This window comes from Bos taurus, chromosome 13, assembly GCF_002263795.3.
Source record: "Bos taurus isolate L1 Dominette 01449 registration number 42190680 breed Hereford chromosome 13, ARS-UCD2.0, whole genome shotgun sequence".
In the NCBI taxonomy this organism is placed as follows: domain Eukaryota; kingdom Metazoa; phylum Chordata; class Mammalia; order Artiodactyla; family Bovidae; genus Bos; species Bos taurus.
In genome coordinates this window covers 929,919-952,609 of record NC_037340.1, presented here as the reverse complement: position 1 = coordinate 952,609, position 22,691 = coordinate 929,919, and the positions used below count along the sequence as shown (strand labels likewise).

Here is a 22,691-nt window from a genome sequence, read left to right as displayed (position 1 = left end):
GATTTCCTTCCCATTCAGGTTAACACAGTACATTAAATAGAGTTCCCTGTGCTGCAGAGTATGTAGCCATTTCTCCAAAGAAGACATATAGATGGCCAATGAACACATGAAAAGATGCTCAACATTACTCATTATTAGAGAAATGGAAACCAAAACTAAAATAAGATATCACCTTACCCTGGTCAGAATGGCCATCATCAAAATGTCTACAAACAATAAGTGCTGGAGAGAGTGTGGAGAAAATGGAACCCTCCCGCACTGTTGGTGGAAGTAAAAATTGATACAGCCACTATGGAAAACAGTACGGAATTTCCTTTAAAAATTAAAAATAGAACTATCATATGACCCAGTGATCCCATTACTGGGCTTATACCCAGAGAAATGCATAATTCAAAAAGACACATGAATCCCAATGTTCATAACATCACTATTTACAATAGTCAATTTAGGAAGCAACCTAAATGTCTATAAACATTTAGGAAGCAATCTAGACATTTAGGAAGACAACCTAAATGTCTAGCAACAGAGGAATGGATAAAGAAGCTGTGGTACATATATACAACAGATTACTCAGCCATGAAATGGAATGAAATTGTGCCATTTGTAGAGATGTGGATGAACCAGGAGAGTGTCATACAGAGTGAAGTAAGTCAGGAAGAGAAAAACAAATACTGTACATTAATGCATATATACATTAGAAGAATCTACATGGGATCTAAAAGAAATGGTATAGATGATCTTATTGGCAAAGCAGAAATAGAGACACTAGACGCAGAGATCAAATATCCTTACTTGTCAGAATATCTGCTCTAGTTTGAAGTTTGAAATACATGGCCATCCTTCATTTCCAAGGCAACTGCAGCATTTCACTGCAGAATAACAGAGATAACTCTCATATGGTCTAGTTTTTATTCTTTCTCTCTCCATCAATATCTATGTCTATTCCATAGGACAGTGGTTTTCAAACTTTTGGTGCATCAGATTTACAGGGGGGACTTGTTAAAACACAGACTCTTGAGCCTTTTCTCTTAAGTTTCTCATTTAGGAGATATTCTCAAACCGGAATAGAGTTTGAGAATCTGCATTTCAACTTAAGTTTTCAGTGATGTCAGGAATACAATGATGCAAATGCCAAGAAACACCAGTAAGCTTAAAATGTAGACGTCCCTGTTTCTTGTAAGTAAATGGCTTGTATCCAGGAATTCAACTTTAATTTGCTTATTTAAAGTTATAAGGTATTTTTCCAATAAACTTCCACCTTGAAAAGAAGAAAATTAATAAACACACTGTCTTAAGTTAGTAATTGTGGATAATGTACAGTAAACTTCTATGTACCTCTCTTTCCTTCTAGAAACCATTTCACTCTCAACTCTAATGCCTCAAAAGTGAAATGTATTATAATGATATAAGCTGCTGTTTTGCTATTTACATGAGTTCCCAAAAAAAGATTTTAGGTCAAATAAAAGACAGTCAAGGAACAAAGTAAAAGGCCTCCATAAAACCTCAATTTGGGGGAAAAAAAAAAAGAAAGATAGTACAGCAAGAAAAAGTCACTGGAATCAATATTACAATCAACAAAATCCTATGACAGCTTTATTCGCTCATGATTTGCTCATCAATGTGCTGATATGAGGGCTTCTCAAGTGGCTCAGCGGTAAAAATCCACCTGCCAAAGCAGGAGACATGGGTTCAGTTCCTGGTTTGGGAAGATCTCCTGGAGAAGGAAATGGCAACCCACTCCAGTACTCTTTCCTGGAAAATCCCATGGACAGAGGAGCCTGGTGGGCTACAGGCCACGTGGTCACAAAAGAGTCAGACCTGACTTAGCAACTCGTGCTGATATAAAGCAGTAATAAATGCTAATACAATGTTATATGACAATCATATCTCACTAAAATGATGAAATGTGAAAATGAATAACTATAAAATAAATTACATATCCTGGGGTATGATCTATAAAAATACTGAATCAATATGCTGTACACCTGAAACTAACATAATAAATCAACCATACTTTAATAACAAATAAATAAAATGTCCTAAAGAAACTGGTAAGCAGTGACAAAATAATCCAAACTCCCTCCTGATAGTAGAATATTCTTTACAAAAACTCCCTGACCAAATAATAACAGACATATCCTAAAAATTTTTATCTGAGTTGTGTTTAAACTTTAAATGGATTTTTTCATTTGGTATTTATAAAATTTTAAGAGGTAGACACTATTATTATCCCCATTTTACAGATAAATAGACTCAGGTTTAACTTAACTAACTTGTCCAAGGAAACCTAGCTAAGCTAGTAAGGGTGGTACTGGGATTAAACCTTTAGGATAGACTCTACACCACTGCCACTCAGTGATATTTCATTATTGACCTGCTGAAGAGCTTCTTTTGAAATCTAGTTTTCTAATCATCCTCCATGAAATGTTAATATCACAGATGTTCTGAATATTTATTTAGACATTGTGTGTATACTGTGCTTTATATAAAATAAATAGAGTTAAGCTTTTTATCCCTCAAGAACCATTTTTCATTTCTTTGGAGATGATTTGGTCCCAATTGAGAAGGCATGTTCTCTACCTACGCTGCTGAATATGGGCTCACCTGAGACCACAAAGCATTTGAAATGTGACAAGTTTGGCCAAGATGTGTTATTATATTGATTATACATTTAAATCAATGAAAGTGGGAAAGCAGTAGTCGCTCAGTCATGTCAGACTCTTTGTGACCCCACAGACTGTAGCCTTCCAGGCTCCTATACCCATGCAATTCTCCAGGCAAGAATACTGGAGTGGGTTGCCATTCCCTTCTACAGGGAATCCTTCTCTACAGAGGGAAAATGACGTGAAATACAGGGAGAAGTCAGCCACCTACAATGCCAGGCTCCTATGCCCATGGAATTCTCCAGGCAAGAATACTGGAGTGGGTTGCCATTCCCTTTTCCAGGGGATCTTCCCAACCCACGGATCGAACCTGGGTCTCCTGCATTGCAGCCAGATTCTTTACTTTCTGGGCTGCCAGGGAAGCCCATGAAAATCAATATATTGGGTTAAATAAAGTATATTGCTAAAATTAATTTCACCTGTTTCTTTTTACTTGGTTTAATATGGCACTAGAAAATTTTAAATTTCTAGTGTGACTTATTTTATATTTCTACTGGGCAGAGCAGCTCACAGTAAGTATTCTCCTTAATAGGGAAATCTTTTTCACAGTAAACTTGTTTAGATAATTCTAGCTAGAAAGTTTCAGTACTTTTTCCTATGTATGCAGCTACCATTCAGTTTTAACATCTAAGCAGTCCAAAATCTAGTTGCTTCCAAGTGTCAATTCTTCAAGTATCTGAATAGAACCAATACACTGCTGCTCTCTGAGCTCTCCTTTACCAGGCCAGGTGCATAATGAACTGAATTGTCCCTCTCCAAATTCATATGTTCAAGTGCTATGCAGTGCTTCAGAGTGCAACCTTATCTAGAGACAATCTTCACAGAGGTGATTCAGTTAAAAGAATTTATTAAAGGTGGGCCCTAATTCAGTAGGATCGGCGTCCTTATAAAAAAAGAAATTTGGACACAGACCCATAGAGAGGGAAAATGATGTGAAACACAGGGAGAAGTCAGCCACCTACAAACTGAGAAGAGAGGCAACAAGTCCTTCCCTCAGGGTCCTCAGGAGGGGCCAACTCTGTCAACACCTTATCTCAGACATGCAGCCTCCAAAAAAATAAGAAAATACATTTCTGTAGTTTAAGCCTCTCAGTCCATGCTACTTTATGGACACTTCAGAAAACTGATACAAGCTGTAACAGGAAGGCTGTAACCCATTTTTGCCTTCTGTCAAGGGCCAGCCCACAGCCCCACAGCCCACACTGTCAGAAAGCCCACCCACCCACCGAGGCTGACTGTGGGCCTGACTCCACGGTGAGTCCACGTCCTCTTGCTACTGAACAAGAGAACACAAGCGGCAAGAGATGTGTGCTTCTCAACTAATCAATGTTTCAGAGTCAACAAGGGAAAAGAACCGGCCATGCTCTAAGGGATTACCCTAGACTTGCCTCAGACAAGCAGCAGAGCCAAAGATGGAAAACACATATATGATGGGGAAGAGTCATGTGAGAGAAAAAGAATTCCCAGGGTCGCAGAAAATCAGATGTGATGCCCAACAGATGTCAGCAACACAGCCCTGACTATGAGATACACATGCACACACACACACAGACACACAAAGACACACACACACACACACACACACACAACAAAGATGGTCTTAGATGTTTGAGTATGAGACTAGGATCAGTGAAGTAAACCCAGGTGCAACAGCATGCATGAGAAGCTTTTCCCCAGGGTCTGTCCAGTCTGAAATTTCCCGAAGAACAGGAAAGCGGAGGAGGGAAGAAAGTCCAGGATGGAGCAGGCAAACAGTGGAGAGAAGTGCCATTAAAATAACTGCCATTTACTGACAAGTATAAAAATCTCTTTTAACAAAATACAACAAACAGTTGAAAGCATGCGCCTTCAAATACTATACAAGGTACTGCAGGTCTGTACCAGGGATTCAAATGAACATCCAGATCCCCCAACCAATCATTTCAGGAAGATATAGATGTAGGTCTGGTGGCTGTAAGGTGGCATCTCGCTGTGGTTTTATCATATTAATGTATTTCCCTGATGACTAATGACAAGTGATAAACATCTTTTCACACGCCTACTAGCCATGTGCACGTGCACGCACATACAGTGATCCAATACTTTTTGTATATGATAATGTCTTCTTTCCCTTTCTCTCTCTCTGTCTCTCCCTCTCTTTGCCTATGCCATACAGCATGTGGGATCTTGGTTCCCCAACCAGGGATCAAACCTGCCCCTGCAATGGCAGCACAGAATTTTAACCATTGAAGTATCAGGAAGGTCCTGGCTCAACACTTAATCAGTTAAGATTTAAATCAATGGCTTACATTTTAATCAAGGATTTTGAACCAGGGCAGTTTTGCTCTAGGGAAATGCTGGCCATGCCCAGAAACAATCTTGGTTGTTACACTGGCAGTTTTTTACTGGCGTCCAGTAGATAGATGCCAGGGATGCTGCTGAACATCCTACAGTGCACAGGCCAATCTCTGTAACAAATAATCATCTGGCCTCAAATGTAAATAGTGCTGAGGTTGAGAAACTTCACTTAGTGGCTTCACATTGCCTTCATGATAAAATCCTGCAATGGTCTAAGCAGCATATATGCAACCCCTTGCCCTCTCTCCTCATTATCCGAGCCATTGAGCTCCCCATTTGCTTATTCTTCTCTGTCCTTCAAAGTCCCCTGTGCCCTCCCTCCTTGGGATGCTCACCAGTGCTGTTCCTTCGAACTCACTCACTTCCATCCTCTTGTTAGCTGAAGAACTACTTATAACTCAGGTCTTTCCCTACACAGAATTTCTCTAGGGACTCCTTCCAAACTTCTTACACTCATTTGTATTTTTGCACTTTTTTCTGTAGTACTTAGCACAAGTAGAGTGACATCCCTTACCTCTCTTTGCTGAGCATCTATCTCCCCTAGCAGAATATCAACTCCATGAAGGTGGGAACCAAATCATTTATCATCATCAATCTACAACACTAGCAAAATGTCCAGCTTATAAGAGGCATCAATACACATTTAAAGTAGGAACTCTGAACAAAAGGGTGGATGGAAGGAAACTGCAGAAAAAGAAGCAAGGTCGATTCTGAAAAATATCAGCTGGCAAAATATCACCTGCCAATAGCATTGGCAAGAGAATCCAAAGCAGTGGCAAAGGCAGAACAAGGCTCTGGAGGACAGGTGGGAGGGGAGGAGAGGGTAGGGGGAGCTGCATCTCCCTGCAGAGGAAGGGAGGAGGGGGAGGGCGGCAGCTGAAGAGGAAGGTGGGTGGAGGGCTCTGCTGGAGTCTACGCCTGCATTTGTGGGACTACAAGGCGTATTTCCATGTTCTTAGAAGAGCGTCAGCAGAATCTTTCACAGACACTGTCAAAGGGGAGGATAATTATGAATCCAGGATCCAGGGAAACCAGCAGGCATGGGCCCCCGGACACGGAGAAGGTACGCTGCTTCCCCAGGAACAGAAGAGAAGGCAGGACCATGGAGGTGATCCAAGTACCTTGAACTAGGAGTGGGGAAGGGCATACATCAATGCTATTGTCCTGGTAACTTCCATTCCCTCTATACAGAAGAAACAGTGTAGGTGGAATTTTTAGTATTAATAATATTTTAAAACTATATGTCTTTTACTTGCTATTTTTCTCATTTTGGCGATAAAACTCACATATTCATTTTTCTCCTTGTGAATCATTATCCTGATAGAGAGGATGTTTTCACAACCGTCAGTCTTTTGTTCATCACTCCCAACACTTCTGAGTTTCTTTAAGGGCAATTTTCCTTGCAAAATCTGGGTAAATGTGTATCTTCAGAAAACAGAAGCCACTGGTAACATCCAGAATAAGAGATGTAAATACACTAAGCATCATAATTTTCAACCAATATTGAATCACAATTGAGTGCACACTCAACTTTAAGCTGTATTTAGCCTTCACAGGAAATGCGTGCCTGTGACAGCAATCTACGTGCTGACAGTAAACGTTTTGCTTCTGGAACTCACATGGAGAAACCAAAGTTAAGAAGGCCGCAGAGTCCCTCAGACTCCGGGAGATTTCAGAGCAATGGAAGGATGGACCCAGCACCACACGCGACACGGCATGAAGAGGTCTTGGGAGCGTGACTGTCCTCCAAGTCTCCCTAAGACCGCCTGCCTCCCTTCCCAAGAACCCACTGTGAGGGAGGCACACACTAGATGATTCCTTTATTCTACAAATATTCTCTGAGCACCAAGTCAGTGCCAAGCCTCTGCTTTGTCCTAGGGAAAGAAGATGAATAACACAGAAGCCCTGGTCCAGTTAAGGTATCACCACCTCCCTGGAAGTACCTTCCTGTCCTGGCAGCTTATATCCGACCTCTCAGTTGACACCACCTTGAATTCCTGCCTCTTGCCTGGGCTCATGGGGCAACTTCTACACTTCCGTCATGCCTACCTTATCTTCCATCTTCCAAGATCAAAAATTTCTTATAGGAAGCTGTGGGATCAGTCTTAGGGGAATCCAACAAAAGACAGCATTTGCAAGTATGTTCAGAAGAGAAAAAGATGGAAAAGCACATGTAATGAGTCTTGTTAGATACAAAAGTGTCACTAGGTAATGAAAAAATGACCTTTGCTTTAAACACCATTCTTAAATATCTTTCCATAAGCATGTTTTATACTGACTAATGTAGAACATTTGAAGACTAGACTGTCTTTGTGCCTCAAAGCAGCAATGAAGTTTTCCTACATTTCCAAGTCCTATGTTGTATAACAAAAATGGACTTTGTGTGTACATCATAAAAATATTGCAGCTGTTTATGAAGACACTAGCAAAGAGGGATGAGTTTGCAAAGATCTCAGCCTCATTTGTATGAATCCTAAAATCGGGGGATTCTTTGGAAAAGTCAGTGAAGCACTTTCAGCTTGTATTCATTTGAATTCTATTAAAAGCGTTTTGTTACCCAAAGGTTCCTGTTTCAAACCTGTTTGCCACAGTAAACTGGAAAGTGAAGTCGCTGAGTCATGTCTGACTCTTTGCGACCCCAGGTACTGTAAGCCGGCCACACTCCTCTGTCCATGGGATTTTCCAGTTTAGAATACCAGAGTGGGTTGCCATTTCCTTCTCCAGAGACTGGAAGAGGTCCATAATTTAACCTAAGGACCCGACTTTGCCTCTAACTAGTTGTGGGCAACTTGGGCAACTCACCACCCACTAGCCCCAGCTGACATCTACATAAAATAGGAATAGTAACACTTGATCCAGAGAAAGCAATGGCAACCCACTCCAGTACTCTTGCCTGGAAAATCCCATGGGTGGAGGAGCCTGGTAGGCTGCAGTCCATGGGGTTGTGAAGAGTTGGACACGACTGAGCGACTTCACTTTCAGTTTTCACTTTCATGCATTGGAGAAGGAAATGGCAACCCACTCCAGCCTGGAGAATCCCAGGGACAGGGGAGCCTGGTAGGCTGCCGTCTACGGGGTCACACACGACTGAAGCGACTTAGCAGTAGCAGCAACACTTGATCTTTCCCTACCACTTGAGGTGGTCTTGATGACTGAATGGGTATGGCTATAAATAAATAATGGCCTTCCCAATGGCTCAATGGTAAAGAATCCACCTACCAATGCAGGAGACATAAGAAACAAGGGTTCAAACCCTGGGCCGGGAAGATCCCCTGGAGAAAGAAATGGCTGCCCACTCCAGTACTCTTGCCTGGAGAATCCCACAGACAGAGGAGCCTGGCAGGCTGCAGTCCATGGGGTAACAAAGAGTTGGACACGACTGAGACAACTTAGCATGCATAAATAAATGATAGTGGTTTGTAAATATCAGGGCCTGTTACTAGGACTCACTCTCAACACTGAACCCGAGAGGTAGTATTATAGCAAAACTCATTATACTCAAATGTAATATTGAAGGAGAAAATTACATAGGCTGTGTGGATAGTTATTGCATCTCAGGACTGAAAGTCACGGAATCCTAGAACCGTAAAAGGCCATGTTGGGCAGGTATTAATGAAGGAAACAGAAACCTCTCTGGAAGCTTTGTACACAAAGGAATTTAATCACAGGCACTTGACGGCATCATTAAAAGGACCGGAGAAGTAGACTTCAGGTTGGGTCTCTGTGAATGACCCTGGAATGTGATACACTGACCCTGGAGTGGAACCGCTGCCTCCACTCCATTCAGAAAGGTGAGCAATCAAGACGAAACTCCTGAAGTCACACACACAGCAGCTTAGCTGGACAAAGGAAGAGTAATCCGAGAACAGGGAGCAGCCATGATGGCCACCACCTCTCTGCAATCAGACTCAGGGAAAGGACACAGAAGACAGCACTTCTTCCTGCAACAACCCACGTGTCTGCAGAAACAACTCAGAGACGGCAGAGAAGAGGCCTCCTTCACAGATCAGCCTTCCACAGCCCATACAAGTGCATCTCATACTAGTGGGGCTGAATTTACAGCCAAAATAGTAGATGCTTCCAGGAAGTCCAGTAAATATGGCTTTAGATTCCCAGACTCTGTATTATAAAAAGTCCCACAAAGAGGATGAGGGGATGGATGCTAAGTGACATTCAACCAAACAGCACACTTGACAGAGAATCCTAGTCAGCCTCCTTCATCATTTTTTAATCGACTGGACCACTTGCTGACTGGCTCTGGGATCTTTCTTTTTCAGCTTATTTGGCCTCTTCTACAAAACAAATCAAATTAACTTTCCTTTACCTATTTTATAAACAAGTTTCAAAGAAAAATTGATTTTTAACAGCGAAAAAGATTTTTTGCTGAAAACAGATTTTCTTAATCTATGTATCAATGTTATATATTAATAGCCACCATGACTAGTTTAGATAAAAGCACTTTGCTAACTAATTTGTTCTCCTTGAACTTGTTTATAAAACTTCACTGTGATGAAAAGAAAAAAAAAAGAGCAAATATTGTGAAGTAAAAACGTCCTTGCTCAAGAGGGAGGGGATATATGTGTATTTGATTCACGTCATTATATAGCAAAAACACATATTGTAAAGCACTTATATTCCTATTTAAAAATAACAGTAAAGAAAAGCATACTTGGAATTGGGCTTCTCAGGTGGTGCTAGTGGTAAAGAACCCGCCTGCCAATGCAGGAGACACAGGTTCAATCCTGATCAGGAAGATCCCCTGGAGGAGGAAATGGCAATCCACTCCAGTATTCTTGTCTGGAGAATCCCATGGACAGAGGAGCCTGCCAAGCTATAGTCCATAGGATCACAAAGAGTCAGACACAACTAAAGTGACTTAACACACACACACACACACACATTTGGAATTAAGAAGGAAAAAAAAAAAAGAATCCTTGAAAACCATATGTAGGATGCTTTTAATTGCCCTTTAACACTAAATTTTTCAAAATTTTATATAATAATGTTTCTCCATTGATAATAATTTTGTTTCTTGATAAATGCATATAGATTTAATCAACATCAATTATATTTCAGCATTTTTCAGAAAAAAAAAACAAAAACAAAAACAAAATAAAAGTTTCCCCAAATTGAAAATAATATGTGAAGAAAATAATAAAATCAAATCTCAGAGCACAAAGTGGTCAGAGGGGAACCTGAAGAATTCTCCAAGAGTCTAGCTTTCTTTATATTCTATTTCATTTACTTTTTTTTTTTTAATTACAGAAATCGATGGCATCCTCAGGGTCTCATGTGTAAATCTCAGAAACACGTCCTAGTTCCTTACCTTAGCGCAATACAGGGGCACTGGCTCTGATTGTGGGGTCTGATAAGGAATAGATGGGGAAAGGGGAGCATTATGAAATCTATCTGAGCAGATGGAATTTACAATAGGATCCAAAGCCTGAATAGACCTTCTATTAGCTCCAGTAACAGGAAAACTAAGGTCTTCAGTTACAAAAGATTTGTCATTTAGGTGGAGACCCAGAGTGTTAGTTAACAATTCACAATCAATCCCATTCCATTTTCTACCAGCACTCCTTGTTCATGATAAAGTGAAATGATCCTGATAAGAAACACCTAACCATAGATAACGAAGCTTGATATAAAAAAAGCAAACTGTTCCTGGCCCATTTAAACAGTCATTGCAGGTAAACATCATTTGAAGGTATTTACTGATAGGATAAAACTTTCCTGGGAAGGATTGGAGATACGCTAATAGCCAGGGTAAATTATCCTAATGTGCCACAGATGGGAATATCAGGTCAGGGAAGATAAGAGAAAAACTACTAGAGAAAAACACATTCCAGAAACAGCACTCTACTACTATGCTTTGCTATGCCAATAAAAACCTGTAGGCATTATATTTCTTTGCTCAATTACCAGAGTTTTGTTTAACTGTTTTCTCCAGGGGGCATTTACCTGCTTCACTTCCCAGGCTTTAGGACAGATAGATAAGGATCTAATCAAGGTCCATCTAAACCCAGGATAAGTCATTTTTGTTATTGCTGAAGAAGGTCCTAAAGCAGTAATAAAAGTGCTTTAGGTTTTCATTTTCATTGAAAATAAAAAGAAAATAGCTTTCTTAGATCAAAGAGAAGCAACACCAACCTATAGAGCTATAAGTCAGAGGAGTGGGTATAGGGCGCTGGAAGGCAGCACTCAGGACCTCGTAGGTGAGGGATGGCAAAGCAGTTTATCTCGATCTGGTGCTGATCACAGCATTCATTTGGTGAAAACTGATCCAGCTGGACACAAGGTTTGCAAGTTTAACTTCATGAATGTTACACTCTGATCAACAGCTTGAAATAGGTTTATTGGTTCACTTTGGAAAAGTGATATTCTTACACTTAAGGCTGCAGTAATCACTGTCAATGAGAAAGTCACGAAAGCTCTTTGGAAATGAAAAGCGGACGTATCTGAGCATATTTAAGTTGAGAGGGCTTCCCTTGTGGTTCAGCTGGTAAAGGATCTGCCCACGATGTGGGAGACCTGGACTTGACCCCTGGGTTGGGAAGATTCCCTGGAGAAGGGAAAGGCTGTCCACTCCAGTGTTCTGGCCTGGAGAGTTTTCCTGGAGACCCCTTGGACTTTTCATGGGGTCGCAAAGAGTCGGACACAACTGAGCAACTTTCCCTGAGAGGGCACCTGCCAGCCCTCTGGGGCTACCTTTGGATCCACAATCTGCCGACCAGCACTGTTTCTCCCTTTCTCTCAGGCAGCTTGCTCCAAGTGAATGCTGCTGACTTCCCACCTCAGAAACCTTCCCATCTCCTTCCTCATTAATATCGTCAGTGTCATCTTGTCACCGCTTTGGAAACTGCAAACTTCAGATTCTACATAATCCGAAAGTTCTAACTGAGCTTTTGTGTAGGATGTTGGGAAAAGCACGATATACTACTAAGGTTTTTTATTATCATTACCTGTTTTAGCTGTGGGTTTTCTGGTGCAGAGGGCAGAGTGGTGTAGAAAGGAGAGGGCGTTACTTGCTTCAGTTCTTCAGCCTTTTTCCCAAACAATGTACCCAGTCTAGCAATTATGACTTTCCAATGTCAGATTACTCTTGTGACATACAATGTACAATGCGAGATTTACATGTATCTATTAATATATAACTTTTTCTTGCTAAATCACAAGAATATTGTTCACTGTTTCCTCCCCTTTCCAGGCATCAAACCTGTGTACTTATTCTGTGTGTGGGTGTGGGGGGGTATATATTAAGGTTTTTAAGTAGAAATAAAAATTTAGAACACTTTGGAAATTGACTTGCTTTAAAGAGACAGAGTGCTGATTTTTATATATTTTTTATACATTTATATATTTCTCTGAAATACATTTTTTAAAAGGGTAAAAAAATGGATTTTTTTTCCTTTTCAAATTATAAAGCATGAGAATCAAAATATACATTAAAGGAAATGGCAGGAAGGTCTAGCTCCTCCCACTTGGATTATAAAACTGTCATCCAACACATACTGACCACCTTGATAGAGTTCACGGCCCTCTGATTATTGGGAGACCATCACTCTTCCCAGGTGGCACTAGTGGTAAAGAACTTGCCTGCCAATGCAGCAGACACCAGAGACGTGGGTTCGACCCCTGGGTTGGGAAGATCCCTGAAGAAGGACATGGCAACCCATTCCAGTATTCTTGCCTGGAGAATTCCATGGACAGAGAAGCCTGGAGGGCTATAGTCAGGGTCACAAAGTCAGACACAACTGAAGTGACTTAGTAGGTATGCATCACTTTAAAAAGATGGTTTAAGAACCTACTATATAGCACAGGTAACTGTACTCAAAGCTTTGTGGTGACCTAAATGAGAAGGAAATCAAAAAAGGAGGGGTAATCATTGAGAAAGTCCCTGATGCTGGGAAAGATCGAGGGGAGAAGAGGGTTTCAGAGGACGAGATGGCTGGACGGCATCACCAATGCAATGACCATGAACTTGGACAAAGTCCAAGAGATGTTGAGGGACAGGGAGGCCTGATGTGCTGCAGTCCACGGGGTCGCAAAGAGTTGGACACAACTGGGTGACTGAACAACAACAATAACATATGTAAACATAAAGCTGATTCACTTTGCTGTACAGCAGTAAAAACACAAAATTGTAAAGCAACTATATTCCAATAAAAATTAATAAAAAATAAAATAAAGATTAAAACATACTTTATTGAGTGTTGTGTGTCAGGCACCACACAGAGCAAGGCATGTACCTTTGCTCTTTTAATGGCACCAGCTACTCTGTGCAGCAGGAGATAATACAAGCCTCACCTTACACATGAGGAAAATGAAGTTGCAATGCATCAAGCTATTTATCCACAACTGAGCTCTGAATTTGGAAGGTGAGAGTAGAGAAAAGGAAACAATCAAATGAGCAGCCCTCCATGCTCCAAAGTTTGTGGAACAAAGACACAGATCTTTAAGAGGAAGAATGGGCAAACTTAGAAAACAGATTTTCAATGACCCATTAGAAAGCATAATGGTGCACTCGAAAATGATGAGTTTGGGGCAAATCCAGGACTGGGAAACCTTTGTCTTTTCCTCCACATCCTGTCCAACATGGAGAAATGAGAGGGGTCAAGCTCATAATCTCCCAAATTCCCTAGCTGTGATGGGGAAAGTAACTCATATCTCACAGACCTCTCTCAAATGCCCAGTCCTGTACACACACCTCCTAACACCAGAGTCTGATCAGATACAAATGCAAAATAAAAGCAAGGTACATCCTTTCAAAACACTGATGAAACAAGTCGCCACCGTAGGTTAGTTCCTTATCTACTGGCCAAGCTCTGGAACAGCAAGGCCTGGCCTTGATGTTCAACTAAATATACCTATACACCATTATTCGTTGTTCAGCTGAGCTATTTAAAATCCTAAAAGGTGATGCTGTTAAAGTGCTGCATTCAATATGCCAGAAAATTTGGAAAAATCAGCAGTGGTCTCAGGACTGGAATGGGTCAGTTTTCATTCCAATCCCAAAGAAGAGCAATGCCAAAGAATGTTCAAACTACCGCACAATTGCACTCATTTTACACGCTAGCAAAGTAATTCTCAAAATCCTTCAAGTTAGGCTTCAACAGTATATGAGCTTAGAACTTCCAAATGTACAAGCTGGATTTTTAAAAGGCAAAAGAACCAGAGATCAAATTCCCAACATCCGCTGGATTATAGAGAAAGCAAGAGAATTCCAGAAAAACATCTACTTCTGCTTCACTGACTATGCTGAAGCCTTTGACAGTATAGATCACAAAAAACTGAGGAAAATTCTTTAAGAGATGGGAATACCAGATCACCTTCCCTGCCTCCTGAGAAACCTGTATGCGGGTCAAGAAGCAACAGTTACAACCGGACATGGAACAACAAACTGGTTCAAAATTGGGAAAGGAGTACGTCAAGACCGTATACTGTCACCCTACTTATTCACCTTATATGCAGAGTATATTGTGTGAAGTGCCAGGCTGGATGAATCACAAGTTGGAATAAAGATTGCCAGAAGAAAAATCAACAACCTCAGATATGCAGATGATACCACCCTAATGGCAGAAAGTGAAGAGGCACTGAAAAGCCTCTTGATGAAAGTGAAAGAGGGGAGTGGAAAACAGTGGCCTAAAATTCAACATTCAAAAAGTAAGATCATGGCATCTGGTCCCACCATTTCATGGCAAATAGGGAAAAAATGGAAACAGTGAAAGACTTTATTTTCTTGGGCTCCAAAATGACTGTGGATGGTGACTGCAGCCATGAAATTAAGACGCTTGCTCTTGGAAGAAAAGTTATGACAAACCTAGACAGTGACGTCACTTTGCTGACAAAGGTCCATATATCCAAAGCTCTGGGTTTTCCAGTGGTCATGTACGAATGTGAGAGTTGAACTATAGAGAGAGCTGAGCGCCAAAGAATTGATGCTTCTGAACTATAGTGTTGGAGAAGACTCTTGAGAGTTCCTTGGACTGCAAGGCGATCCAACCAGTCCACCCTAAAGGAAGTTAGTCCTGAATATTCATCAGAAGGACTGATGCTGAAGCTGAAACTGCAATACTATGGCCACCTGATGCAAAGAACTGACTCATTTGAAAAGACCCTGATGCTGGGAAAGATTGAAGGCAGGAGGAGAAGGGGACAACAGAGGATGAGATGGTTGGATGGCATCACTGGCTCAACGGATATGAGTTTGAGTAAGCTCTGAGAGTTGGTGGTGGACAGGGAGGCTTGGAGTGCTGCAGTCCATGGGGTCACAAAGAGTCAGCCATGACTGAGCGACTGAACTGAAATGAACCGATTCATTGGAAGGACTGATGCTGAAGCTGAAGCTCCAATATTTTGGCCATCTGATGTGAAGAGCCAACTCATTAGAAAAGACCCTGATTGAAGGCAGGTGGAGAAGGGGATGACAGAGGATGAGATGGCTGGATGGTATCACCGACTCAATGGACATGAGTTTGAGCGAGCTCTAGGAGTTGATGATGAACAGGGAAGCCTGGTGTGCTGCAGTCCATGTGGTCACAAAGAGTTGAACACGACTTAGAGACTGAACAAGAACAGTTGTTCAAAGATGGAAATATTTCCATTTGTCCCTGGAGACACCGGGGACCCCCAGGCCTTCCCATGATTGGGCAAAAGAAAGGTTAATATCTGGACTTAATGGAACAGGATCTCTCCAGGACCCCGTTCCAGCTCCACCCCCACTTTCTGTCTGCTGTGATTGGTTAACTCCAGTGTCAAAGCTTTAAACTACCACCCTTAAGAGTGTCCACAGCCTCACCATGACATTGGTAGGTAGCCAACAGACTATGTGGGCACTGCACCCTCTGGGTGACATCTTCTGTTCTATATGGGGGTCAGGACAGCAGGACTGGCGACTACGGTGCTTTAGCCACTCAAGGAACAAGGGAGAGTCTCTTCTCAATTCTAAACAGTCCCAAATGCATCATTTCCAAATGTACCATTAAACTTTCTAATGGGTTATTGAAAATCTGTTCTGAGTTGCCCATCCTCACTCTTAAAGATCAAAGAGGGTTTACAATTTTTAAGTGAGGTCAGATATTTGAGGTATTTTAAATTATTTCCAGAATTTACTTTTCTTCATTAGCAGATGGGGCACACCCTTGGGGCAAGGGGGCAGCAGGTATTTCCCAAAGTCAGATCCAAAAGGAAAAACACAGCAGCCTCCCCTGCTCAAAGGCAGGAAGTCAGACTAGACAGCCTCTCAAAACGCTTCTCTGCTTCCTTTCCTTTTCTAACACTCCCACTAGAAGCAGATGAAAATGCTGAAAACGTTTCATTGACTGTAAGAAATTCAAAAGAAATGCATGAATGTGAGTTAAGTCAACCTGGGCATCAGAGACCGTTCCTAAAATATCCCAGAAGATCTAAAAAGATTATCCATGATTATGTTACTGAGGTTGTTCTACCTCCTAGGTAGGCAGAAAGGTAACAGTTGGAAGAATTCTCAAAATGCAAACAGAGATAAAATGAAATCAACAAACCAGTGGAAATATATGCAAGCCAACAAGATTATGCTCTCTACCATACTTTCCAAGTTTTTTTTTTTTTTTTTTTTTGTCCCCACAAATCTTATCTCAGTGGTTTCAAAGTGTGGTTCCCCAAACCAGTAGCACCAGATCTCAAGATCTGGTGAGAAATGATCCTATTCTCAAGATCCTATGAGAAATGCAGATTCCCAGACTCACTTCAGACCTTCTGAATCAGAAATTGAGGCTGGGTCCCAGTCGTCTGAATCCTATAAAGCTCCACAGATATTTCTTAAGTATGCTCAAGTGTGAGAAGTACAGTATCAGCTACTGCCAACTTTCAGAAGAAACAGGAAATGTAGCATTCTCAGACTGTGCAAAACACACCGAAGATTCAGACAGGTTAAGTGACTAAGCTAAAGTCACACAGCTGACTGGTAAAAGAATCAGAAGGTACTCATGGACTGAAAAATCTAGTTCTCCATCATCTTCAACACACAGTTTCACGAATATACAATATAATTAGCCAGATAATCAAAACTGGTTTGATCCCAGAAGAACAAATATGAACTGGGAAGAGGAGAGGGTGACACTAGGGAAGAAAAAAACCATCCTAAGAAAGTCTGGGTTCTCTCACTCCACAGATCACCATGGAGACCAAGAAGACCAAACAAGGAACTTGAATTGCATTCTAGATAACTTGACTCCTGCGTGCAGCCTGGGTTCTCACCTTCGAAAAATCTGAGATTCCACCGGCTCTCTCCTTAGTCCCCACAGTCCTCCTACAGGGCTGTCCCAGAAACTCACTGTTCAATGCTCAGAGGGAGCCCTTCTTAGCGTCTGCAGGCGGCATTCAACTAGCAGGCTCTCCAACACTCTCCCTGCATCCCTCGTACTCTCTATATCACTGGTCCTCTAGAAAACATTTTTTCTCCTTCACCTAGGCTATAAGGTCTGCTATAAGGTCAGCAGAAGGGTTACCGCTTTCTGTATCACACCAGGCTCTAGTCCAGGGCCTGGCATTAGTAGGTAAGAAAGAAATACGTGTTACATAAATGCACATAATAAAAATTATCTACCTGGATATATCAAAATGTGTTTCTAGGGAAGACCATCACTTCCAGTGACACTCATATTTTCTTCCAAACAAGACATTCTGGATCATTACTTAAAAGGAATTTAAAAACATGGCTGTGAATAAATCCAGAGCTTATACTGGAATATCCTTCTCTATCCTGCAAAGTCTCTCTCTCTCTTTTCCTTCTACTCTTCATTCTTTTTCTCACTAAATCCATCATCACATCATCTATCTAAGGATCTCCAGAAGAGCAAGACTGTTTTATTTGTTGTTTAACTGCATTGTCTTTGTTTCTCCTTGACACAAATAAAGCCTTTCATCTGTGGCTGAATTTATTGTTTAGATTCTACTATATTCCATTTATACAAAACATCCAGTCATTAGACTAGGACAGAGGAGAAAGGTGTAAAGTCCATAGTAAAAGGTTGCCTACAGCATTTAATAATTGGTATGAGCTTTCAGGAAAGCTGTGGACTCAGCCTCTTAAGTCCCATTGGCACTTCCAAATGGATAAAATACAGACACAGACCAGCTCTGCTAAGTAACTGGATTCTCTACCTGGAATATTTAAATTGTTTTCAGACACTGGAAAATGTCTTAAGGAGATTAAAGAAAAATACTCTGGAGAATAACAGACTATAATTTACTAGGTGGAAAATCTTTTCAACAAGAAAAGATTCTCCTATAATTTCTCCTGTTTAAGAGATGCCTTAGTCATTTGGACCTAACTATCCTCTGATCCAGCGGCTCAAGGATCTAAGGACTGACACCTTAAATGACACCCAAGACATAAATTCAGAACTTATTGTTCTCCATCTGAAGATCCCCATGTATACAACAAAATTATTAATTTAAATGTTTGAAAGCAATGGGGGGATTCATTTTAAGTCCTAGGGTCCAGGGTCACTGGAGATCCGGGCTGGGCTTTTGCCCGTCCTGGCAAAAGATAAAGGTAAATCGAAGGAATGTCTCGTGTTCTATGTCTATTTCGAACTGAAGACTCAGCCAGCTCAGTTCTCAGAAACTCGCATTCCCATAGCCTGCAGGCCCAGCGCGCCCCGCTGACCCCTCAGTGACTTCCTGTGCCCTCCCCCGGTGCGTCCTCCCGACCCTTCTCTGGGCCCTTCCCTGCGGAGCCCAGAGCTGAAGTTTGGCATCACCAGCCACCTGTCGGCTGGGCCGCCGTGTCCTCTTGCCTCTGCCGCGTGGGCACCCAGAAAAGCGCTAAGAGGTGAGCCACCACTCAACAGTTCGGACTCCGAGGCAGCTCCTTCTCCAAAGGGGCCAAAGGAGGTGCCGGTCGGGGGCGGGGTGTGCATCTGCCTGCGGAGAAGGGCGCTACTTGTCCACATCCCAGCGATTTCCAGCGGGTGCCAACTTCACCCTCCCCACTTTCCAAACTCTCAGGACCAGTCACCGGCAACACCGGCTCCTCCTGCGCTTCTGCTCCACTGGCCCCAAGATCCCAGACCCTCACGGGGCGCCGGTCAGACCCAGCCCGGACGCCCACTGCCGACCTAAGGGCCCAGGAGCGTGTGCCCAGCGCCGCCGTCGCGCGCCCCGAGGCCCCGCGCCCGCCCGGGCGCCCGTTGCGTAACTCGCCCCCGCCCCGCCCCCGCGAGCCGCCCGCCGCCCGCGCCCCCGCCGGCCGCCCCCACTTACATCCTCCCACTTGACGAATTTGGTGCCCTTCTTGAGGCTGTCGGACACGCACACCGGCTTGAGTTGCAGCGCGTGCACTCCAGGCTGTGCCCCGGCCATCAGGGCTCATCGGGGCTCCGGGCGACCCGGGCGCGCGCGGCAGGGACGGGGCGCGGGGCGCGGGCTCCTGCCCGGCTCCGGGGGCGCTCGCCTCCGCTCCGCGCCGGCCTCCCCGGCCTCCCGGCCTCCGCACCGCCTCCCGCGAGACTCAGCAGCCGGGGCGCGCGGGGGCGAGGCGCCCGGCCATGCCCGGGCGGGACGCGGGATGTGGAGCCTCGGAGGGCGGAGAGCCGCCGAGCGGCAGCCCGGGCTGCCAGCCGCCGCGGGGAACGGCTCCTCGGCCCCCGCCGGGTACGGCTCCTGGGCCCCCGCCGCCTCCCGGCGCCGCGCTCAGCACATCCTCCCGACTCGGAGGGAGCGCGCGAGTGACACACGCCCGGCGCCCCCCCGCTCGGCTCCTTCCCCTGCCGCCTCCCGCCCCCTTTCCCCGCCGCCGCGCTCGCTCCGTCCCTCCTTCCCCTGGCGGCTTCCAGCCCAACTTTGCGCGCTGGGTCAGGCGCCGGGAAGCGTGGACGCAGCGGCACCTCCCGGCGCCCGGGCCCCACTGCAGCCGACGCCTGCGCCGCCGCCCTCTGAGCATGCCCGGTGCCCGGTGGCGCGGTGCCCGCGCTGCCGGGGGTCAGGGGGCCCGGGTTCCCGGGGGCTGGCTGAGGAGCGGGCGCCAGAGCCCGGGGTGTTTCTGGGTCCAAACGGGGTGGAAAATGGAACCGTGGGGAGGGAACGGAGAGGCAACCCGCAGCGTTCCTCTCGAGCTGGAGCGCTCCAGCGCTGACCACACACCAGCTCTTTGGAAGAGACAATTATTATTTATTGGTAGAGAAGGGAGCAGTTGAGAGGCTTGGAGTGAGAGCTCTTTGGGGAAAGCTCGCTGCGCCTGAGAGTTTGCAGCGCCCTAGTCTTGAAGCCCCAGCACCCGGTTGTTGTGCTTCTGAGAAAGCAAGCCCTTTCTACGAGAAACAATGGTTTTATTTCCCAGGATGACAGAAGGCCCCCGAGTGAGTGTGTGTGTGGGGTGTGTGTGTGTGTGTGTCCGTGTGAGACAGCGGAGGAAAGAAAGGTGTCTTACAAATAGAAACTTGCTCATTTAGGAACACAGGGGTAAAGATGCTTTTTGCACTCATTCAACAAACATTGCTTATTTCTTTTAAAACAAAGAAAGAGATACGCCCTTCAGAACAGATCAGATTTAAAAGACATGTAATACCAGTGGTTTAGAGGGTGAGGAGCAACTGGAGATTTCATCCATTGCTACAGAGAATATAAAATGGTAAATCCACTTGGAAAAACAGTTTCTTATGAAGTTAAACATTTACTTATCACAAAACCCAGAAGTTCCACTTCTAGGCATTTGCCCATGATAAATGAAAATGTATCTTCACACAGACTTGTTCAGTAATGCTCATAGCTAGCTTTCTTCATCATACCCTAGAAGTGGAAATCACAAATGTCAGTCAACAAGTAAATGGATAAACACAATGTGGTATGTCTAACTATGGAATAATATTCAGTAATTAAAAAAAAAAAAAAAAGGAATGGGCATAAAACCACACAGACAAATCACATAGACTCTAAACCTAGTGAGAGAAGCTGGACACAGTAGTCTACATACAGTACAATTCTATTTGAGGGATTCCAGAACAGGCAGTCTCTGTGTTGACTCCTGTGGCCAGGAGTGGGCAGAGATTGACAGGGAAGGGAAACCAGGGGACTTCTGAGAGTGATGGAAATATTCCATATCATGTGTGTACACAATACAGAATTGCAGAACTGTACACCTGAAATGAGTACATTTCATTGTAGGTAAATTATATCTCAATAAAGTTAATTTTAAAAACCAAGAAACAGAATATGAACAAAGAAGGAGAGAAACAGTCTTTTCTCTTAAGTGTTTGTTCTTTCTTCCTCTGCCCATGAGGCATCCAAGGCCCAGTGTTTACAAACTTGGTCAAAATATTACCCAAAATATGATGGGGAAATTTGCTATTAAATACATCAATGCATTCAAAAACTATGTATTGATTAGCAGCTGTATACTAGACGCTATGATAATCACCAAGAATAATCTGGTGAACGAGTGTCCTAACTCCTGCTCTCTTTTGGGTGTTTTGGCTGATCCTTGGAAGCCAATTGATGAAAGTGAAAGAGGAGAGTGGAAAAGTTGGCCTAAAGCTCAACATTCAGAAAACGAAGATCATGGCATCTGGTCCCATCACTTCATGGCAAATAGATGGGGAAACAGTGGAAATAGTGTCAGACTTTATTTTTCTGGGCTCCACAATCACTGCAGATGGTGATTGCAGCCATAAATTAAAAGACGCTCACTCCTTGGAAGGAAAGTTATGACCAACCTAGATAGCATAATCAAAAGCAGAGACATTACTTCGCCAACAAAGGTCCGTCTAGTCAAGGCTATGGTTTTTCTAGTGGTCATGTATGGATGTAAGAGTTAGACTGTGAAGAAAGCTGAGTGCCAAAGAATTGATGCTTTTGAACTGTGGTGTTGGAGAAGACTCTTGAGAGTCCCTTGGACTGCAAGGAGATCCAACCAGTCCATTCTGAAGGAGATCAGTCCTGGGTGTTCTTTGGAAGGACTGATGCTGAAGCTGAAACTCCAATACTTTGGCCACCTCATGTGAAGAGTTAACTCATTGGAAAAGACTCTGATGCTGGGAGGGATTGGGGCAGGAGGAGAAGGGGACGCCAGAGGATGAGATGGCTGGATGGCATCACCGACTCGATGGACATGAGTTTGAGTGAACTCCGGGAGTTGGTGGTGGACAGGGAGTCCTGGCGTGCTGCGATTCATGGGGTCGCAAAGAGTCCGACAGGACTGAGTGACTGAACTGAACTGAACTGAACTGGAAGCCACTTGCTAAAAAGAATCTCTTTAAAGACTGACTTGTTTCATTTTGATCATATGTCCCTAAACTGAAACCTGAGTATATTGTCCAAAGACCCTCTATCAGCGGCCTTGGCTTGCTACATGCAGAAAGCCCCATCACATTCTCACATTGCTCCTCTCTGCTCTAGAAAACAGCAACACAACTCCACTCACAGCATTCCTGCCCTTCTCAATTGTGCTTACAACTCGTCCTACCAGGCTTGTTCTTCTCTCTTTTCTATTATTCCTCCACTGACTGCCACAATCTCTCAGTTATCTACTGAAAAGATTAGTGGTCTATTAGGCTTTACCGGAGAAGGCAATGGCACCCCACTCCAGTACTCTTGCCTGGAAAATCCCATGGATGGAGGAGCCTGGTGGGCTACAGTCCATGGGATCGCTAAGAGTCAGACACGACTGAGTGACTTCACTTTCATTTTTCAGTTACATGCGTTGGAGAAGGA

The 22,691-nt window shown here is 43.6% G+C and overlaps 1 protein-coding gene across 2 annotated transcripts in view; it reads right to left on the bottom strand.

Annotated features, from left to right (window-relative positions):
* The window catches only part of PLCB1 (phospholipase C beta 1), an 861,266-nt gene extending 841,546 nt beyond the window's left edge, over window positions 1-19,720 (bottom strand). The window contains exon 1 of one of the 2 annotated variants that reach the window (XM_059892402.1): window positions 19,248-19,720. In XM_059892402.1, the coding sequence (XP_059748385.1) occupies window positions 19,248-19,346 (99 nt within the window). In that variant the 5' untranslated portion in view covers window positions 19,347-19,720. 2 annotated transcript variants of the gene reach the window in all.
* Between the last annotated feature and the right edge of the window lie 2,971 nt (window positions 19,721-22,691).